Source organism: Haemaphysalis longicornis, unplaced genomic scaffold (genome assembly GCF_048455015.1).
Source record: "Haemaphysalis longicornis isolate Haplotype H1 unplaced genomic scaffold, Haemaphysalis longicornis Haplotype H1 scaffold_6, whole genome shotgun sequence".
Taxonomy (NCBI): Eukaryota; Metazoa; Arthropoda; class Arachnida; order Ixodida; family Ixodidae; genus Haemaphysalis; species Haemaphysalis longicornis.
In genome coordinates, this window is record NW_027526407.1 from 31818961 (window position 1) to 31834322 (window position 15362).

A 15362-nucleotide genomic window follows, 5' to 3' on the forward strand; every position below is an offset into this window, starting at 1 on the left:
GGCGTGTTAGAATCGGGTAAATACGGTAGGCCTGACGTACTCACACAAACACAGACACAGCTATGATAGATGTCCATTTTCTCAACTATGCAGATCTCAAAGGCAGCAACATTTAATGGGAACAACAAAAACAAACAATGGAAGAAAAAGTGCCAGTAAACTCACTCGCTTTGTCCCTGTTCGACACTGCCTGGGACGAAGTCGTGTCCACACCTCCCGCACTCTCCTCCAGCAAGTGAGAAAACTAGAGGGAGAGAAAGAAACATCACTGCTGCATTTCAAAGAACTACGAAAGAAAAAGAAATGCATTTCACAAGCGTACACTGCAAAATTTAGATAACAGACAACAGACGACAACGTGGACAAACGCTCTGCCCTTTACACGTCCAAATTTTGCACTCTATACGTGTGGAATACAGTGCCAACCCACCCAAAAGTCGGCCTTAACACTTTCCTTTAAGTTCAAATTTTGACGTTTTCCCATTAGAATTAAGCGCGCCTCGAGTGTGCTCTGAGAATTGGCGCCATCTACTGCATAGTAGAGACACTTACAGTCTCTTTGCTTTTATTTTTTCCCACAGCCCCTAGTTTTTTTTTAAAGCACCGCCGGAGTCATGTGACAAGCTCTCTGAAGATATGGCAATGGCGTTGACATCGCACATAACCGGCTGCGTAAACGCCGCATTTCTAGTGATTTGGACGACCCTATACGTGAATTTTCAAATGATTTTAGCAGCACTGACTTGAAGGACAACTTTTATTCATCAGATTTTCGTATGGAAGGAAAAGTGCGTAAAACTAGCTGGGAACATGATGTTCCTGTTTGTTCCTGTTCGACACAAGCCCCAGAAAATGCAAGAGTATCGAAACTGTAAATTATGCTAGGAGCACAAAGAGTGGAGCAGAAAACCAATTTTTTCTGCGATGCGTGTGCGGCCAACCTATGTTACACAAGTTCTAGAAACTGCTTTCTCCAGTAGCACGAAACCCAAAACGTCTAACTGTATTTTTTGTAAGCAAAGAAATTTTACAGTTAGGAATTTCATATTTGCAGGAGTTTCGCACTGCTATTATGTGCACGAAATGTCTATGTCCAATTTTTTGCGTTTTTTCTGTGTAGAGCAACAGCGGCATTTTTTTCTTATTTCTTTGTGCTTGTCACAACATTTTTCTGTACAGCTCCTTTTTTTTATTTATTTTTTTTTCATATTAGCAAGAGTTTTGCGCTACTAGTATGTGTACGAAATGTCTATGTCCAATTTTTCGTGTTTTTTTCTGTGTGAAGCAACACTGGCCTTCTTGCTTATTTTTTTTTGTGCTTGCCACCACATTTTTCTGTGCAGCTCTTTTTATTTTTTTCCACACAAATATTCCTGTTTGAAACAATTGCCACTGCAAAGGAAACTTACACTTCTACATTTCAATACCCGCACACTTATGTGTTACACATTTTTTGCGACCAGGAAAAAATTATTTGCTAGACTACCCAATATCCCTGCTTTTCTCATGGGCAGGTAAGTGCTAAGAAATGCGTGCCGTTTACCAAGACAGCAACATCAAAGGCAACTGTTATAAAGCCCATGTTGCGTGTAGCTCTGCAACCATTTTAAAGCTAACTTTAACCCGGTCTCTTTGCATTACAATGTAAATTCTTTCCAGAGGAAAAAAAAAACTTGCAACAGTTACACAAACATGCAAGTTAACACTCACCTCTTCGGCAGATGCGACAAGGTTGGACAAGTCAAAACTGGATAAGAAAAAAAAAAAAAACAGTACAGAGCAGCTTAAATACTCCCGCCTTCTTAAAAACACAAAGCAGCAACATTAACATCCCATCGAAAGCACAAAAGCAAATTTAACAGCATTCACGTTCATGGAAGCGATAAACTGCTGCACTGCATGAGTAAAGCGGCTGCTAGCCGTTGAATAAAGTCACATTTCTTCTGTGCTTTCGGTTCAGCATTTCGTCTAAAAACAAAGTGAAAATTTCTATGCACAACTTTTTCTGTAGTTAGTGTAGTTTAGGCATCTGAAATACAGTAGAATCTCGATGATACGATTCTGGGTGATACGAATTTCGGGATGATACGAATTTCTGAAAAGTCCCGGCAAAATTGCATTGTTTGCAATGGGAAAAATTTCGGCTGTTACGAACGGACCTGCGCGGCCCGGCGGATGATACGAACGAGCCAGCGAGGCGCCCGACTGCCGAACAAGCAAGTGACGGCTCTCTCTCTCTCCATTTGTCACTTTTTTTTCTCCGGAAACGGTCGGGCTGTTGTTTTCTGCTCGCGAAAACGCGCCCCGCACGCCCCATGCGCGCCGCGAAACCTCTCGCACGCTGCGCGCGCCGCTGCCGGCGGCGGCAACATGGCGGCGGCTTCGGCCGCGAAGTGGCACGGCCGCTTGAGCGACTGCTTCTAGCCGCTCTTTAAAATGCCGCTCAAGGCAGACACGAAGTTTCTTGTGCAGTAAAGGAGCTGATAACGTTGGCGAAAACGGTACTATAAAACACCATCCGCGCCGGTAGTGAAAGCGCCTATAAAATATCTGCCGGAGTGCTAAGCCTAAACATCTCGGGCGGAGCCACCGCGGGTTGTCTCGAGCGTTTCGCAAGTCGTCAGCGTCTTTTTCTGACCGAGGTAGGCGATACCGCGGGCGCGAAATCGTCAATGCGGCCGTGAAAATACAGCGCGCGCAAAGCCGAGGCCTGCGAATCGCGTGCAAAAACGCACCACGCGGTTCACGCTTGACTGTTGCGGCGTGTAGCGAGCTTGGACACCGGGAGTGAGGAGACAAGCGCAAATCTAGGCGAAGCGTTACGCGCTCCAGAAAGGACTGCCTTGTGACGTGGGGGTTTAAAAAAAGCAGAAAAAATCACGGATTTGTTCACGCGAAAGTAAGAAAAGAAATAAACGAAAACTTTTTTCAGCGCTCAATTTTTTGGTCTGTGTTGGTTCATACGAATTTCGGATGATACGAATATTTTTCGCGGTCCCGCGAGATTCGTATCATCGAGAATCTACTGTATTTGAAATATCCTCGAAATCAGAAAATGAGCATCTTGCTATGTGTTCAAGCGAAATTACGGAAGATACTGGGGCTCTTCGATTTACAGTCTCGGACTCACCGCGGATAGTCCGCGGTAGTCCGAGGACTCCCCGTAGCCATAGGGATACATGGGAAAATCGAATGCCGGACTGCTTCTCGGAGAGTCCGCGGTGAGTCCGAGACTGTAAATCGAAGAGCCCCACTGAAAATAAAGCCTAAGTGAAAAGCAGTTTCTTCTGAATACAAACGAATAAATAAAACATAGATAAAGTCACTTGTTAATACGGCATGGTATTCTGAGTTATGATTGGGCTCTGGTAGCAAAAAAAAAAAAAAAATCAGCAGAAAAAGGGTTTAATGGAGAGCTAAAGGTTTAGGATATCTAAGAACAGTATAGGCAGTGACCTTTTATTACACTGATTTTTCATGCAGCTTGACACACGTGGAATTTTTGTTCCTCAGGTAATGTTTTATGAAGGTTCGCTATTTCAACTGCTCACATCCTTGGACATTTCCATAGTTCCACACAATACAAAATTTCAATTGTTGGATGAAATCTGTAGTGCTTTAACGACACCAGCTGTGTATGATGCTCTAAATGTAATTAAGACTTTCCATGCACTATGTAACCCAGAATGCCTTCCTCCTGAAGCCAGAGGTCAGTTTATAAAACCAGCCACTGTTGTCGAACTTTTTTTCCCACTGCCAGCCCAGTTACGTTAAAATTTGACATCCAAACCTAAGTAAAAACAGAGTTTTTGGAAAAAAAAGAAATATCTAAACTGAAACTTAACGAAGAACCCAAAAAAATTGGTGATCAAATTTTGTATCCTAATCTGTGTGCTTGTTCAAGCCCTGCGCTAAATCTGCAATCCTCCTACCGTCCTGATGCCAACAGCATATTTACGAGTTGTACAAAGCAGCTATGTCAGGAGCTTTTAAGCCGTGCTCTCTTTACTGTGTAATATGATACGATGAATAACTGAACTGAAACAGTCAGCCTTCGCTCTAAGTTGGTATGCTCACCCTTTGGATTTGACCTTGGCTGGCTTCTGACGGGGCGCTGCTTTTCCAGAGCCAAACTCGTCTGAAATGACAAACCATTCATCTGGAGCTATAAAACAAAACAAACTTGAATTCAAAACAATATCGATACGTAAACGCATCAATCATACAGTGTACAATTAAAAAAACCACAGAAATATCAAATTTACAAGTAAACAATACAAAATTTGCAAATGAAAGACCTCGAACCAACTCAAAACTGTAACACTGCAAAATATTTTCTGCTGATCCTGTTACCATACAAAACAACATTTTTATTAAAACTAGACCAGCTTTCTTTGTGAGGTGGAAAGAACCTATAACGTCAACATAGCAAATCCGATGAGGCAATAGAAATCAGCATGCCACCCTCAACTCCAGCAATATTTAAATACTTTTACACATAAACAGTGCCCTTTGCTTTTAAAGTGAACCTTATTACTCCAGGTACAAACACTAGAAATGCCTTGTAGTGTTCCAGACCTTCAAGCTCGGCCAAGGTCAAGCAAGTGCTATTTGCAGTATCACAGCGCGGGCAGAAGCAGCACCGACTGTGCTCCAGCCACGAACTGAACTGAATCGCAGTGCCGATGAATGTGGCCCTGACCATGTTTCCGTCGCTGGCTAAACGAGTTCACTGTGCCGATGGAGTGGCAGCGACTGCACTTCGGCCCCCAGCAGAACCAATTTGCAGCAATGACAGAAGCGACAGCAGGGCTTACCGTCGTCAGAGAACTCGATGTCTTCTTCCCGTATGGCTGCCCCCTTGTCCTTGGTTGCACCGACGCTGCTCAGGGCTTCCTGGTACTCCTCATCATCGTCCAGCCCCTCGAGGTCGTCCTCGTCGTCTTCCGAGCCATCCTCTTCTCCTCCCGAATCGTCTGAATCTACAGCACGGCCCTTCTTACGCTTCTGCATCAGAGAAAAAGATACGCAGATTTTTTGTCACTTTCTATGCTTGCTCTTGCCGCAGTTTTAAAGGGGCCTCCAAGTTAAAATACAAGTTTGGTTTATTACAAAGTCTGCTTCGTCCCCATAACAATGATATCCCTTTCATCGCAGACTTCAAAAAAATAATGCAGATGTTAGGAAAACCAAACCAAGCAGTGGCTACTCCGCAACCACTTTCTGGCAAGGTCTCTATGATGTCACAGAATTTTGTTGGTGCGATAGGCGGCTGCCCAATAAAGCCACCGCCGCAAATGGTTCGTTGTTGCAAGGACTTTGTTGCACTGACTTCTATGGCTAGCTGACAGGGAATTGAAGCTAGTATTTTGTTGAAGCAGAGTTCGTTGTACTAGCATTCGACAGCACTCACTGTCGTAGGTAACATCTCTCACTTTACTTTTTAAATTCACATAAAAAACCGCAACCACGAAAACCGCAACAGAAATCCCAGCCTTTACACAATCACGGACAGTGGTATGACCCCAAGCGCACTTTGGCGCCACTCTATTATTCGTGACGTGTGCAAGGCTCTTGAACAAATATAACAGCAAGCTGTACTAGAGGGTGAAGACGGGCTAGTTGGTTCATACTGGTGGCAAAAAACAGCGCAAAGAAACTCAACGGAAGACGAGAAAGAGACAAGCACGGGCGCTGACTAACTGAATAAATTTTATTGCGCGCAGGCAATATAAGAAAATCCAGAAAGAACACTAAAACAAGATACAGTTAAGGGGGGACGTGGCTTTCAAAATCAACTTTTTTATTTCTTCGTGGATTTTGATGAAAATTGGCACGGCAACTGGAAATGCTTCTGTGATAACACCATAAAAGTTTCAAATTAATGTTTTGAAAACTTTTTTATGTATTAAATTTTCTTTCTGTTCCGCTTGTACCGAGCTTGAGCGGCTTATAAAACACGATAGAAAACTTGTTCGAAGTGCTTTGCATTCCCAAATGAATGGACGAGGTCGTGACAGTTTTAGAATTTTTTTTTACAACACAATGTTTTTTAGTTTTCATTTTTTTAGAGGTTAATGTGCAACAGGCATGTCAACTGTGAACGATTATTTGAATAAAAAAATCACAAAAAACAAATCTGGAAAACCAAGAGTGTCACGACCTGAACAGTTCATCAAGGAATGTAATGCAAGAAACGGAATCAAAATAGACCCAGCGGTCACAAAAAAATCCCTGGTACAAGCGACACAGGTGGCAAAAAAAACTGTTTTGAGAAAACGGCTTCCGAAGTTGCAACATAGGTTTCACATATCAAAAGTCGTCACGGTTGTAGCCTTTCATGTCCTTTTGAACATGGGGCTTCTGGAAGGCCTTGCCTTGAAATTGGAGTGCCTTTTACAGCCTTTCTCTTTCCAGAAAACAATTTTCTGCTCCTCCGTGAAGAGTACATACCCCCCTTTGCAGACCAAACGGAGGAGGAGATGGGTTTCAATGGGCTTTCAATGCAAAGTAGGTTAGCTGGTTGGCTGTATCGCACTGGACAACATCCTTTTGCAGTGTTGTCACCATGGCAACAGGTTAAGCATTTTTTTTACTTAAATTTGAACATTTTTGGCTTTTTTTATGTTTTATCTTGCCTGGCACAGCAACTTAGTACTCATACGTGTAGGTGTTCATTGCCAAAAGTTTGCATACCACAAGGATGAAAATGAGCTACTTTGAAGCTTGGTAGAGTATTCTGCATAACTCCCAACTTCAATGCAAGAGCATATTTTTTTACTACTTTTGACATTCAAGGCACCCAATATTTCTCGCAGCATAGCCAGTATGCCCTAAGCAATGGAATCAATAATTTCCCTAAAAAAATCTCTGTTAAATGCTGCCACAGTAACGTACATTTTTAACGCAGAGAACATATTTTTATTCCTATATTACTAACTCAAACCTGTTTGCATGAAAATTACAAGTGCACGGGAAACGTTGCGCAAGAAAGGCGATATGGCTCGCGCGCATCGCAGCGCACGCTTACCGCGACATATCGAACTTTGATTATACCTGATATGGCTGGTCAGGTCGCTTTTAAGATTAAATCTTACGTCGCAGGCATTAATTACAAGTAATGGAGTTCAATCGTAACCGGTTGCCTAGTCATGTGATGCTCCAATGCGCGTCGGCTATGCCGTGCGCGCCGCAGCGTCTGACGCGTCGACCGTTTCTTTCTCAAGGCTAGCGAGCCCACAGTCAAAACACAGCAATAACTAAGCGTGTAAACATCGCAAATCCGACTAAAAGTTCACTTCACGAACCGCTATCGCAAGCGCGCACACCGTGTCACCCTCCGGGGTCTGGCGACGGTAGAGTCACGCGCACCACGAAGCGTTCGATGACCTCCGCCTTTCGAGCCACACAACTTCCCGTAATCTGGCTCGTTATCTCTGGCATTCCCATCGCGATAACGTCCGTGTTGAATACCACAGATTGAACAGAAACTCGGCCGAGCGAAGCGGCGAAAATGAACTCAACCCGCTCGCTACCATGCTCGCTACGCAACTCAGGCGGCCGCCATCTTGCGTTGCGCCCGCGACATCCAATCAGCAGGGTCGTCGTTCTGCGCCCCGACCGGAGAACCAATAACGCTTCAGCATCTATTTCTAGCTTAGTTTGTGCGTCGTTTCTTTTCTGCCGTTTGTGCGTTTGTGAATGAACGAAGATAAAAGAGACGAGCGGAACCGGAAAGACGATCGCTCGGCCGATCTAACCATATCAAAATGGCCGCGCCCGGTGGCACCGTTGCGGAGACACAGCGCTCCGAAAATTGCCGTTTTTTCGCCCTTTTGCGCTGATAGTTTGTCACCGCGCCTGACAAAATTATTTTTTTATGCCACTTTGCGACGCTTTTCAGCGTAAAAACTTTGCAGGCGCACAGAATAGGAAACACAGAAGCCGAATATGTGGGTTTCAAAGAAACGATGTTTTGGTCATTTTTCCGAAGTTGAAAGCCGCGTCCCCCCTTAAGATTGTAGAAATGCTATCTCCTTGGGTAACAAGTCGACTGACGGTTTGCTAATGCCTGTGCCCGCTTGCTTGTGTATCGAAAAAGCAATGTCATGTCCTTAAGCGCCATGGTGACCAGAGAACACGCGAGATCTTTGTTTTGATGCCCGAGCGAGCGGGCGCATGCGTCAGCAAACAGTCAGTCGACTTGTTGCCCAAGGAGATAGCATTTCTGCAATATTCACTGTATCTTGTTTTAGTGTTCTTTCTGGATTTTCTTATATTGCCTGCGTGCAATAAAATTTATTCAGTTGTTAGTCAGCGTTCAAGCTTGTCTCTGTCTCGTCTTCCGTTGAGTTTCTTTTCTTTACGCTGTTTTTTGCCATAACAGCAAGCCAGCCCAGCTCATGCAAAGCAAAGAAAAAAATAGACTGAGAATACAAAGCAGCGCAAATGGCAAAGATGAAAGAAAGGAAAGAACACTGCAGTGCTGGTGTACAGCGCCGTGGTGGCGTTCCGTTTCCCTCGTCCTTGCTGTCTGCACAGTTTTATATCCTCCATCATGCTTCACCAACTCGCCCAGGCTGTCATGCTAGTCCCAAAAAACTGACCTTGCTTCCCGAGAAGGCGGAGGCAAAGTCAAGTTCTCCATCAACGCCTGGCTCGAACATGTCGAGCACTCGTTCGACATCGTCGCTCGCCACACTCTCCGCATCGGATGAGACCTCGTCGTCGCCTTTCGTCTTCTTCTCCTGCTTCTTCTCTGCCTTGCGCCTGTCCCGCTCTTGCTTGAAGTACCTGCATCCGCAGCCATGAAGGACGACATTAAGCACTCAAACTTGCAGCCTGGCTTCAATACTCAGTCTGTGTTGATAGAAAGAGGGCTTTGAGTTGGAACCAAATTCAAAGCAAACTGATTTTAGCCAAATAATGTCAAAGTCTGTATTTTGAACAGCATGTGTAGTGTATGCTATACCTTCAGTCAAGAAAGGCAAAAGCTGTTTACCCCAACAGAGTTAAACTGAATTGACATTTGCAATATAAATATTTCCATATTTGAAGGGTATTCTAATAAGTCGTTTCAAATATACCTTAGAAATACTACAGCTTTTCCAACAATGATACTCTCGGCATGAACCCTTAAATCTTACCTTACATCCAACCATACCACAGTAGAACTAACCCATTCAAATTTAGTTTTTTTCCTTTATATGCTGAATACTGGAACAAATTGTCTGGTGACACCCGCTCCCTTCCATTTGAAAAGTCTGTACTTGCCGTTTCTGATTTGTCGTGATTGTGCTTTTGTTGTACTGCTCCGTTGGTCTGTTTAATTGCTGGTCTAATTTGTTCTGTTGTATGCTCACTCATGCCACAGCCCCAAGTGGGGGGCTGCATTATGTACAAATAAATAAATAAATAAATAAATAAATAAATAAATAATAATAATCATAATAATAATAATAGTAATAATAATAATAATAATAATAATAATAATATAACCCATGCATATTTTGGTGACGTTAATTGTAGAATGTAACTCATTTTGGAACTTTTATTTTGTGCGTTAACAATAAAACGCAACACATTTAACGCTATCACTACAAGCCCCTTAGATATTGCAGTCACACAAAGCCGCATAACAAGCAGCCCTTTCAAACTGCTGAACAGTGCAATAACAAATGTGCTACCTAGCCAAACACACGTCAAGACTTTGAAAGAACTTGGGCTTCATGAAACCTACCTAAAGGTACCTATATGTAATAACAGCATTTAAGGGGAGACGTGGGTCTTGAAATGAACTTTTTTATTAATTGGTCTGTGATAATGAAAATCACTGTGTATACGTGTTTTGTCTTCCTCATTTCAAATATGCAATTAGTTTTCAAGTGGTAGAATTATTTTTTGAGTTATAAAGAAAACACTGGAGCCTAATTAAGTAATTTCTTACGGGCCTTTAAGGAACTTTTTATTCAATTTTTTTTTAAATAAATGGTATGGATGTGTAGCTTAAGACCTGCCATGCATGCTGAAGCTATTTATATTCCTGTAAAGATAGTTGATTGGATAGAATTAATCTAATTATGCCAAGTACAGTTTTCTGAAAACTTAATGACCTCTAATTATTACTCATAACATTTATTTGAGGCAGAATGAGCCAATTAAAATAGCTTCAGCATGCAGTTCATTTTATCCCGAATTTAACGGTATAACACTTGTAGAAATCCTTCGAAAAAAACTACCTCAAAACCCCTGTAAGGCTAGGCACATATGCAAAAAAAGGGAAGCTGAGAAAATCGCAGTTGAAGTTTTACTACAAGTGACAGTTTTATCTATTGAGCATATGAAAAAAAGAAAGGTTCTAGAATGTAGCTCGCGTTTCGCTCAACACGAGCATACCAAGTTTGGCTGAAATCAGTTGGTGGGAAAATTATGAAATCCTCTGTCTACAGATGGCACCTGGCAGAAAAACTGAACAAAAGCAAAGCCAGAACGTTGCTTCAATTTTTATGCTGTTGGCATCGCGCCGTCTCTCTTTGGCGACTAGGGCTGAGGTGCCGAGCGTGCACCACAGTTGTAAACGCTATTTTGTTATGTTACTGCTTCATTTGTAGCAATCAAATCGGATTTGCATCGCGTGAAGTGAGTTGCAGCGAAGGGGCTGGTAACGGAATGCCCGCCACTGTTCTGTAACGTGCATGCGCTTGGCTAGGTCGGATAACCACGTTTTCGGTTTAATCTACTCGTATATCACGTCACCAACGCACATTGTGCACAGTGCGAACATTTATAATTCTCAAATCGCTCATCTATATGGTAACCTGCCGACGAGGAAGCGCGCGCCGGAGTGCGGGCCGAACCGCCGCAGCATCGTTGATAACAGAATGAACACACTTCCCTTGCGACGTCGGCATGCGGCATCCTCCACTTTATCATTTATTTTCTTTCTATTTGCTGCTGATCGAAAGATAGACGCACCTTAGTGCCCCCGCAGGCGTAATCATATCGCTACGCTATCGTCTCGGCAGCCCGCGCGGGCGCTAAGCCTACCTCCGTCTCGGCGCCGTTCTCGCGATAAGTCGTCGTCACAGGAGCGGAAAATCGTATTTCAGGCGCTTTTAATAATGCCTGTTCTTCCTTTCGGTTATCGATAGACATCTTTACTTTATTTTTACGCCATGCGGGGCTTTTGCCGGTCCTCGCATAGACGAATACATGAGCCGTTGCCCTGTGATGAGAGTGCCGAGCAGACGACCCACGGCGCCCAGCCAATGAGGTTGCGCCCTGCGGTCACGTGCAGTCAGTAACCAATTAGGCGGCGCGATCCGTCTCTTTTCTACCCCGGTTTTACTCGCAACCAAAGGACGAAACGGAGTGGTTCTGGCGGGGAATTGAAAACGAAAAGACGCGCTTTCGAATGAGACCAAGATGGACGCCGTGGCGCATGTAGAACCCGAGGGGCGAGTCGTCGAAAAAATGCTATTTTCGCGTCGAATCTTGGCCGATTTTAGCGGGCGTCGGTGCTATAAATTGATATTATGGCTCAAATACGTACTCCTGGGTCTGGATATTTTGCTAACCGGTAGAAAAATAGCTCTACTTTCCGAAAATGGCGATTTCTAAAAATCGATTTTTTGGCCAAATTTCGGGATTCCAAGACCCGCGTCTCCCCTTAACACAAAAAGCACATCATCCTCAAAAGGAAAAAACCGAACACTACCAAGATGCTTTAACTTCAAGACCAGCAGTATGGAAACAGGCTTAGCATCAAATAAAAAACAAAATTCTGTGGAAAAAGAAAGCAATTAAGCTTACAAAACAGCGCTATAAACAGGACTACAGAAAGGGCACACGGACAGGGCGCTGACTAACAACTGAGTTTATTGTCACTGAACGGGCAATAAATACGGAAAGAAAGTGACACGTGAGGAAAGAAATAACAACTGAAGAAAAAAAATTACTATAAAGCTATCAGATTCACAAAGCACAGTGATCTTCATTACTAACACAATCGTAGCAACTAGCACGTCTTATCAACATTATCACCAAGGAAGTGAATTTCTTTCCCCGTAAGAGCAACAGACGGAGCGCTGACGCAATCATGTTTCCGGGTATGCATTTCCCAGGCCTCTCTAATCTCCCGTCGCATCCGGTCGCGGTATCGCGCCAGCACGTGGCTTTTCTCAAAGAGAGGCGAACAGCCTGGGCATTTGGCAACGTGAGTAGCGAGTGTGCTCCCAGTGGCGTGGAGCACGCGTGCGACGTAAGAAACGCCACTGGGAGCACACTCGCTACTCACGTTGCCAAATGCCCAGGCTGTTCGCCTCTCTTTGAGAAAAGCCACGTGCTGGCGCGATACCGCGACCGGATGCGACGGGAGATTAGAGAGGCCTGGGAAATGCATACCCGGAAACATGATTGCGTCAGCGCTCCGTCTGTTGCTCTTACGGGGAAAGAAATTCACTTCCTTGGTGATAATGTTGATAAGATGTGCTAGTTAATACGATTGTGTTAGTAATGAAGATCACTGTGCTTTGTGAATCTGATAGCTTTATAGTAATTTTTTTTCTTCAGTTGTTATTTCTTTCCTCACGTGTCACTTTCTTTCCGTATTTATTGCCCGTTCAGTGACAATAAACTCAGTTGTTAGTCAGCGCCCTGTCCGTGTGCCCTTTCTGTAGTCCTGTTTATAGCGCTGTTTTATAAGTTAGTTATGTACCAACTGGCCCGCCTTCAATCTGTGTTGCAGTCAATTAAGCTTCTTTTTTTTTTCTTTTCAGAAGCAGTATGCCTTGAATGAGTAGTGGCGAAAGTTGGGAAAATTAGTACTGGGATAACTGAGGCATGTTTTCTAGCGCAGAAAAGACGGGAACTTAGAGAAACATACAGACGGGACAAACGCTTTGTCTGGTCCGTATTCTTAAGTTCCCATTTTTTTTTTTTGCACTAGATAGCATGCCCCAAATAAGTAGCCATGGCCATTACGGAGGTTCATATACTTACGCGTTTTGAACGTAGTTAACTGGAATGTTAATTACAGTCAAAGTGACCCTTTCCAACTAACGCTTCCTGACCGATGTATTAGTCTCAGCTTGACCACCTCGTTTGACGATTTGCCGGTTCAAGGTAGCATAAGGGAAGCTCAAGTTCCTGCCTCAGAAAAGCTTGTTTTAAAATGTCCTGTAAAAAAGTGACACCCAGACTGAACTCAGAGGCAGTCTGGACGTCGCAACCTAAGACACAATCACAGAAGAACAGCATGCCTAAGGGCCTCCGACGAGGATAAATCATCACCATCAACACCAACAATATTGGTAGTTAACGACAGTCCCATTAGAAAGCCTCTTGCCTACAACCACAAGAACGCAAGAAGGCCTCTTGCCTACAACCATACTGCTTCTGTTCTGCAGTATCCAAATCATTCTTGTGCGCCCAAATTTTCTCATCTCCTCTGACCATTAAGTTATCTGCCTACCCTTACTCCCATTTTGTTTCTAGGAGACAATTTGAAGTTTTGAAACAGAGCGAGTGGGGTTATGCTCCACCTTGGTTGAGATCCCTGCCTACCGCTACAATCATCTTCTTTCTAGGTTGCGCTTTAAAAATTCCGCAATAGAAAGAAGAGGTCGTGCCGACCACTGACCGGAAGAGGAAGGTCTCCTCGGGGGGAATGTTGGCCTCCACCTGGCTCTGGTACTGGCGGCTGAGCACGTCCAGCTTGCGCACACCCACCGGCACATACTGGCGGCGCTTGCCAAAGATGGTGGCCGCGTGGTCCTCCATCACCTTGGCTGAAGGCTCGCCGGCCGCCTTGGGGTTGCGGTAGACGAACCTGCGGTCGTGTCGGACAATGAGACACAAGCACGTGACCACCAAGATTGAGATATTGCCTGTGTCGAACAATGAGGGCCACGCACATGACGACCAAGATTGAGATATAGGTTGTATTCACTGGTGAAGCGTGCATGCAGGCAACCGTGTGAGTGCGCAGTCACTGGTTACGAGATGGCGGTACTTGTCCGTGCTAAGCACATGATTTGTGTTGGACATTCCAAACTCAACCCCACCGAATGCTAAGCAATGCCTCGACTCCAATGTGAGCGCGATTAATACAGTAAAAGCTCGTTAATTCGACACCCGTTAATTCGGAAATTCGGATAATTCGGACGGCTCTATTGGTCCCGGCCAAACCGCATGTTAGTATATGGGACCAAACCTTCGTTAATTCGTCAGAATTCGGCCCCGCACCGCTTAATTCCGACAAATGCTGACGGCTGCCACTACACAAGTGTGGTAAATTAGCAGCGCTCGCACTGCTGGAGTGAAACTGAAACCTGAGAGGCATCGCCATCGTCATCAACTAGTGGGGGCGATTGCAGCGTCACCGAACTACATCGTGATTACATCGCGATTGATGATTGTGTTGCCACGACTGGTGTCCTGACCGATGAATAAATTATTAATGATGTCACGGGAGCCCAGGAAGACGACGATTCTGACGAAGAGTCATGCGAGGAGGTGCAGCCGCGACCTCATCACACCTCACGAGAAGTCTCGGAGGCGCTTTTGATATTGGAGGACGTTTGCCTGAGCAGTTTCGGCAGTTTGCGTGCTGTTGGCCACTTGGAAGAGTTAAGAAAAATTGTAATGTCAGCCGGAATCTCCGCGAAAAAGCAGACGACTATTACAAAATACATCAGCAAATAAAGGTATGCTTCTCCAACGTGATTTTCATGTTGTTTTTCCTGTTCATTCATTAATTCGGCATTCGGATAATTCGGACATTTTTCCCGGTCCCGTGAGATCCGAATTAACGGGCTTTTACTGTAATATCTCTGTTGACAATCAGGTTGAGACGGAGCAGAAGACGCACGCCAGTGTTTTTTTTCTGCGGCGTGTGGGCACAGTGGCACAAGCCGCGCCATGTTTCTGGCGCTTCGGCCATGTCCGTGGCCGTTTCCAGTATTGCCAAGTGAAGAAATTGACAGCTAAACTTTTAAGTGAATACCATCTATTTCCTTGATTTGATTGATTGTAGGGTTTAACGCGCCGACACAATGCAGGCGATGAGGCGCGCCGTAGTGGAGGGCTCCGGATTAATTTTGACCACCTGGGGATCTTCAACGTGCGCCGAAATCTCGTACACATGGGCGTTTTTGCTTTTCGCCTCCATCAGAAAAGCGGCCGCCGCAACCGGGAATCGAACCCGTGACCTCGTGCTCAGCAGCGCAACGCCTTAGCCACTGAGCCACCGCGGTGGGTGCCACCATCTATTGCCTATGTCAGACAATGAGACACACGCACATGACGACCAAGACTGAGATATTGCCTGTTACATTCCAATGCATGGAAAATGTGATGCACAA

The 15362-nt window shown here is 44.6% G+C and overlaps 1 protein-coding gene across 1 annotated transcript in view; it reads right to left on the bottom strand.

Moving 5' to 3' along the window:
* Nucleotides 1-15362, bottom strand: part of Noc1 (Nucleolar complex protein 1) — a 57205-nt gene that overhangs the window by 6238 nt on the left and 35605 nt on the right. Inside the window, exons 12-17 of the mRNA XM_077673948.1 lie at nucleotides 13640-13828; nucleotides 8607-8793; nucleotides 4818-5007; nucleotides 4078-4138; nucleotides 1711-1747; nucleotides 166-244 (exon numbers count right to left, since the gene is read on the bottom strand). Of these exons, the coding sequence (XP_077530074.1) occupies nucleotides 166-244; nucleotides 1711-1747; nucleotides 4078-4138; nucleotides 4818-5007; nucleotides 8607-8793; nucleotides 13640-13828 (743 nt within the window). The remainder of the gene's footprint in view (nucleotides 1-165; nucleotides 245-1710; nucleotides 1748-4077; nucleotides 4139-4817; nucleotides 5008-8606; nucleotides 8794-13639; nucleotides 13829-15362) is intronic.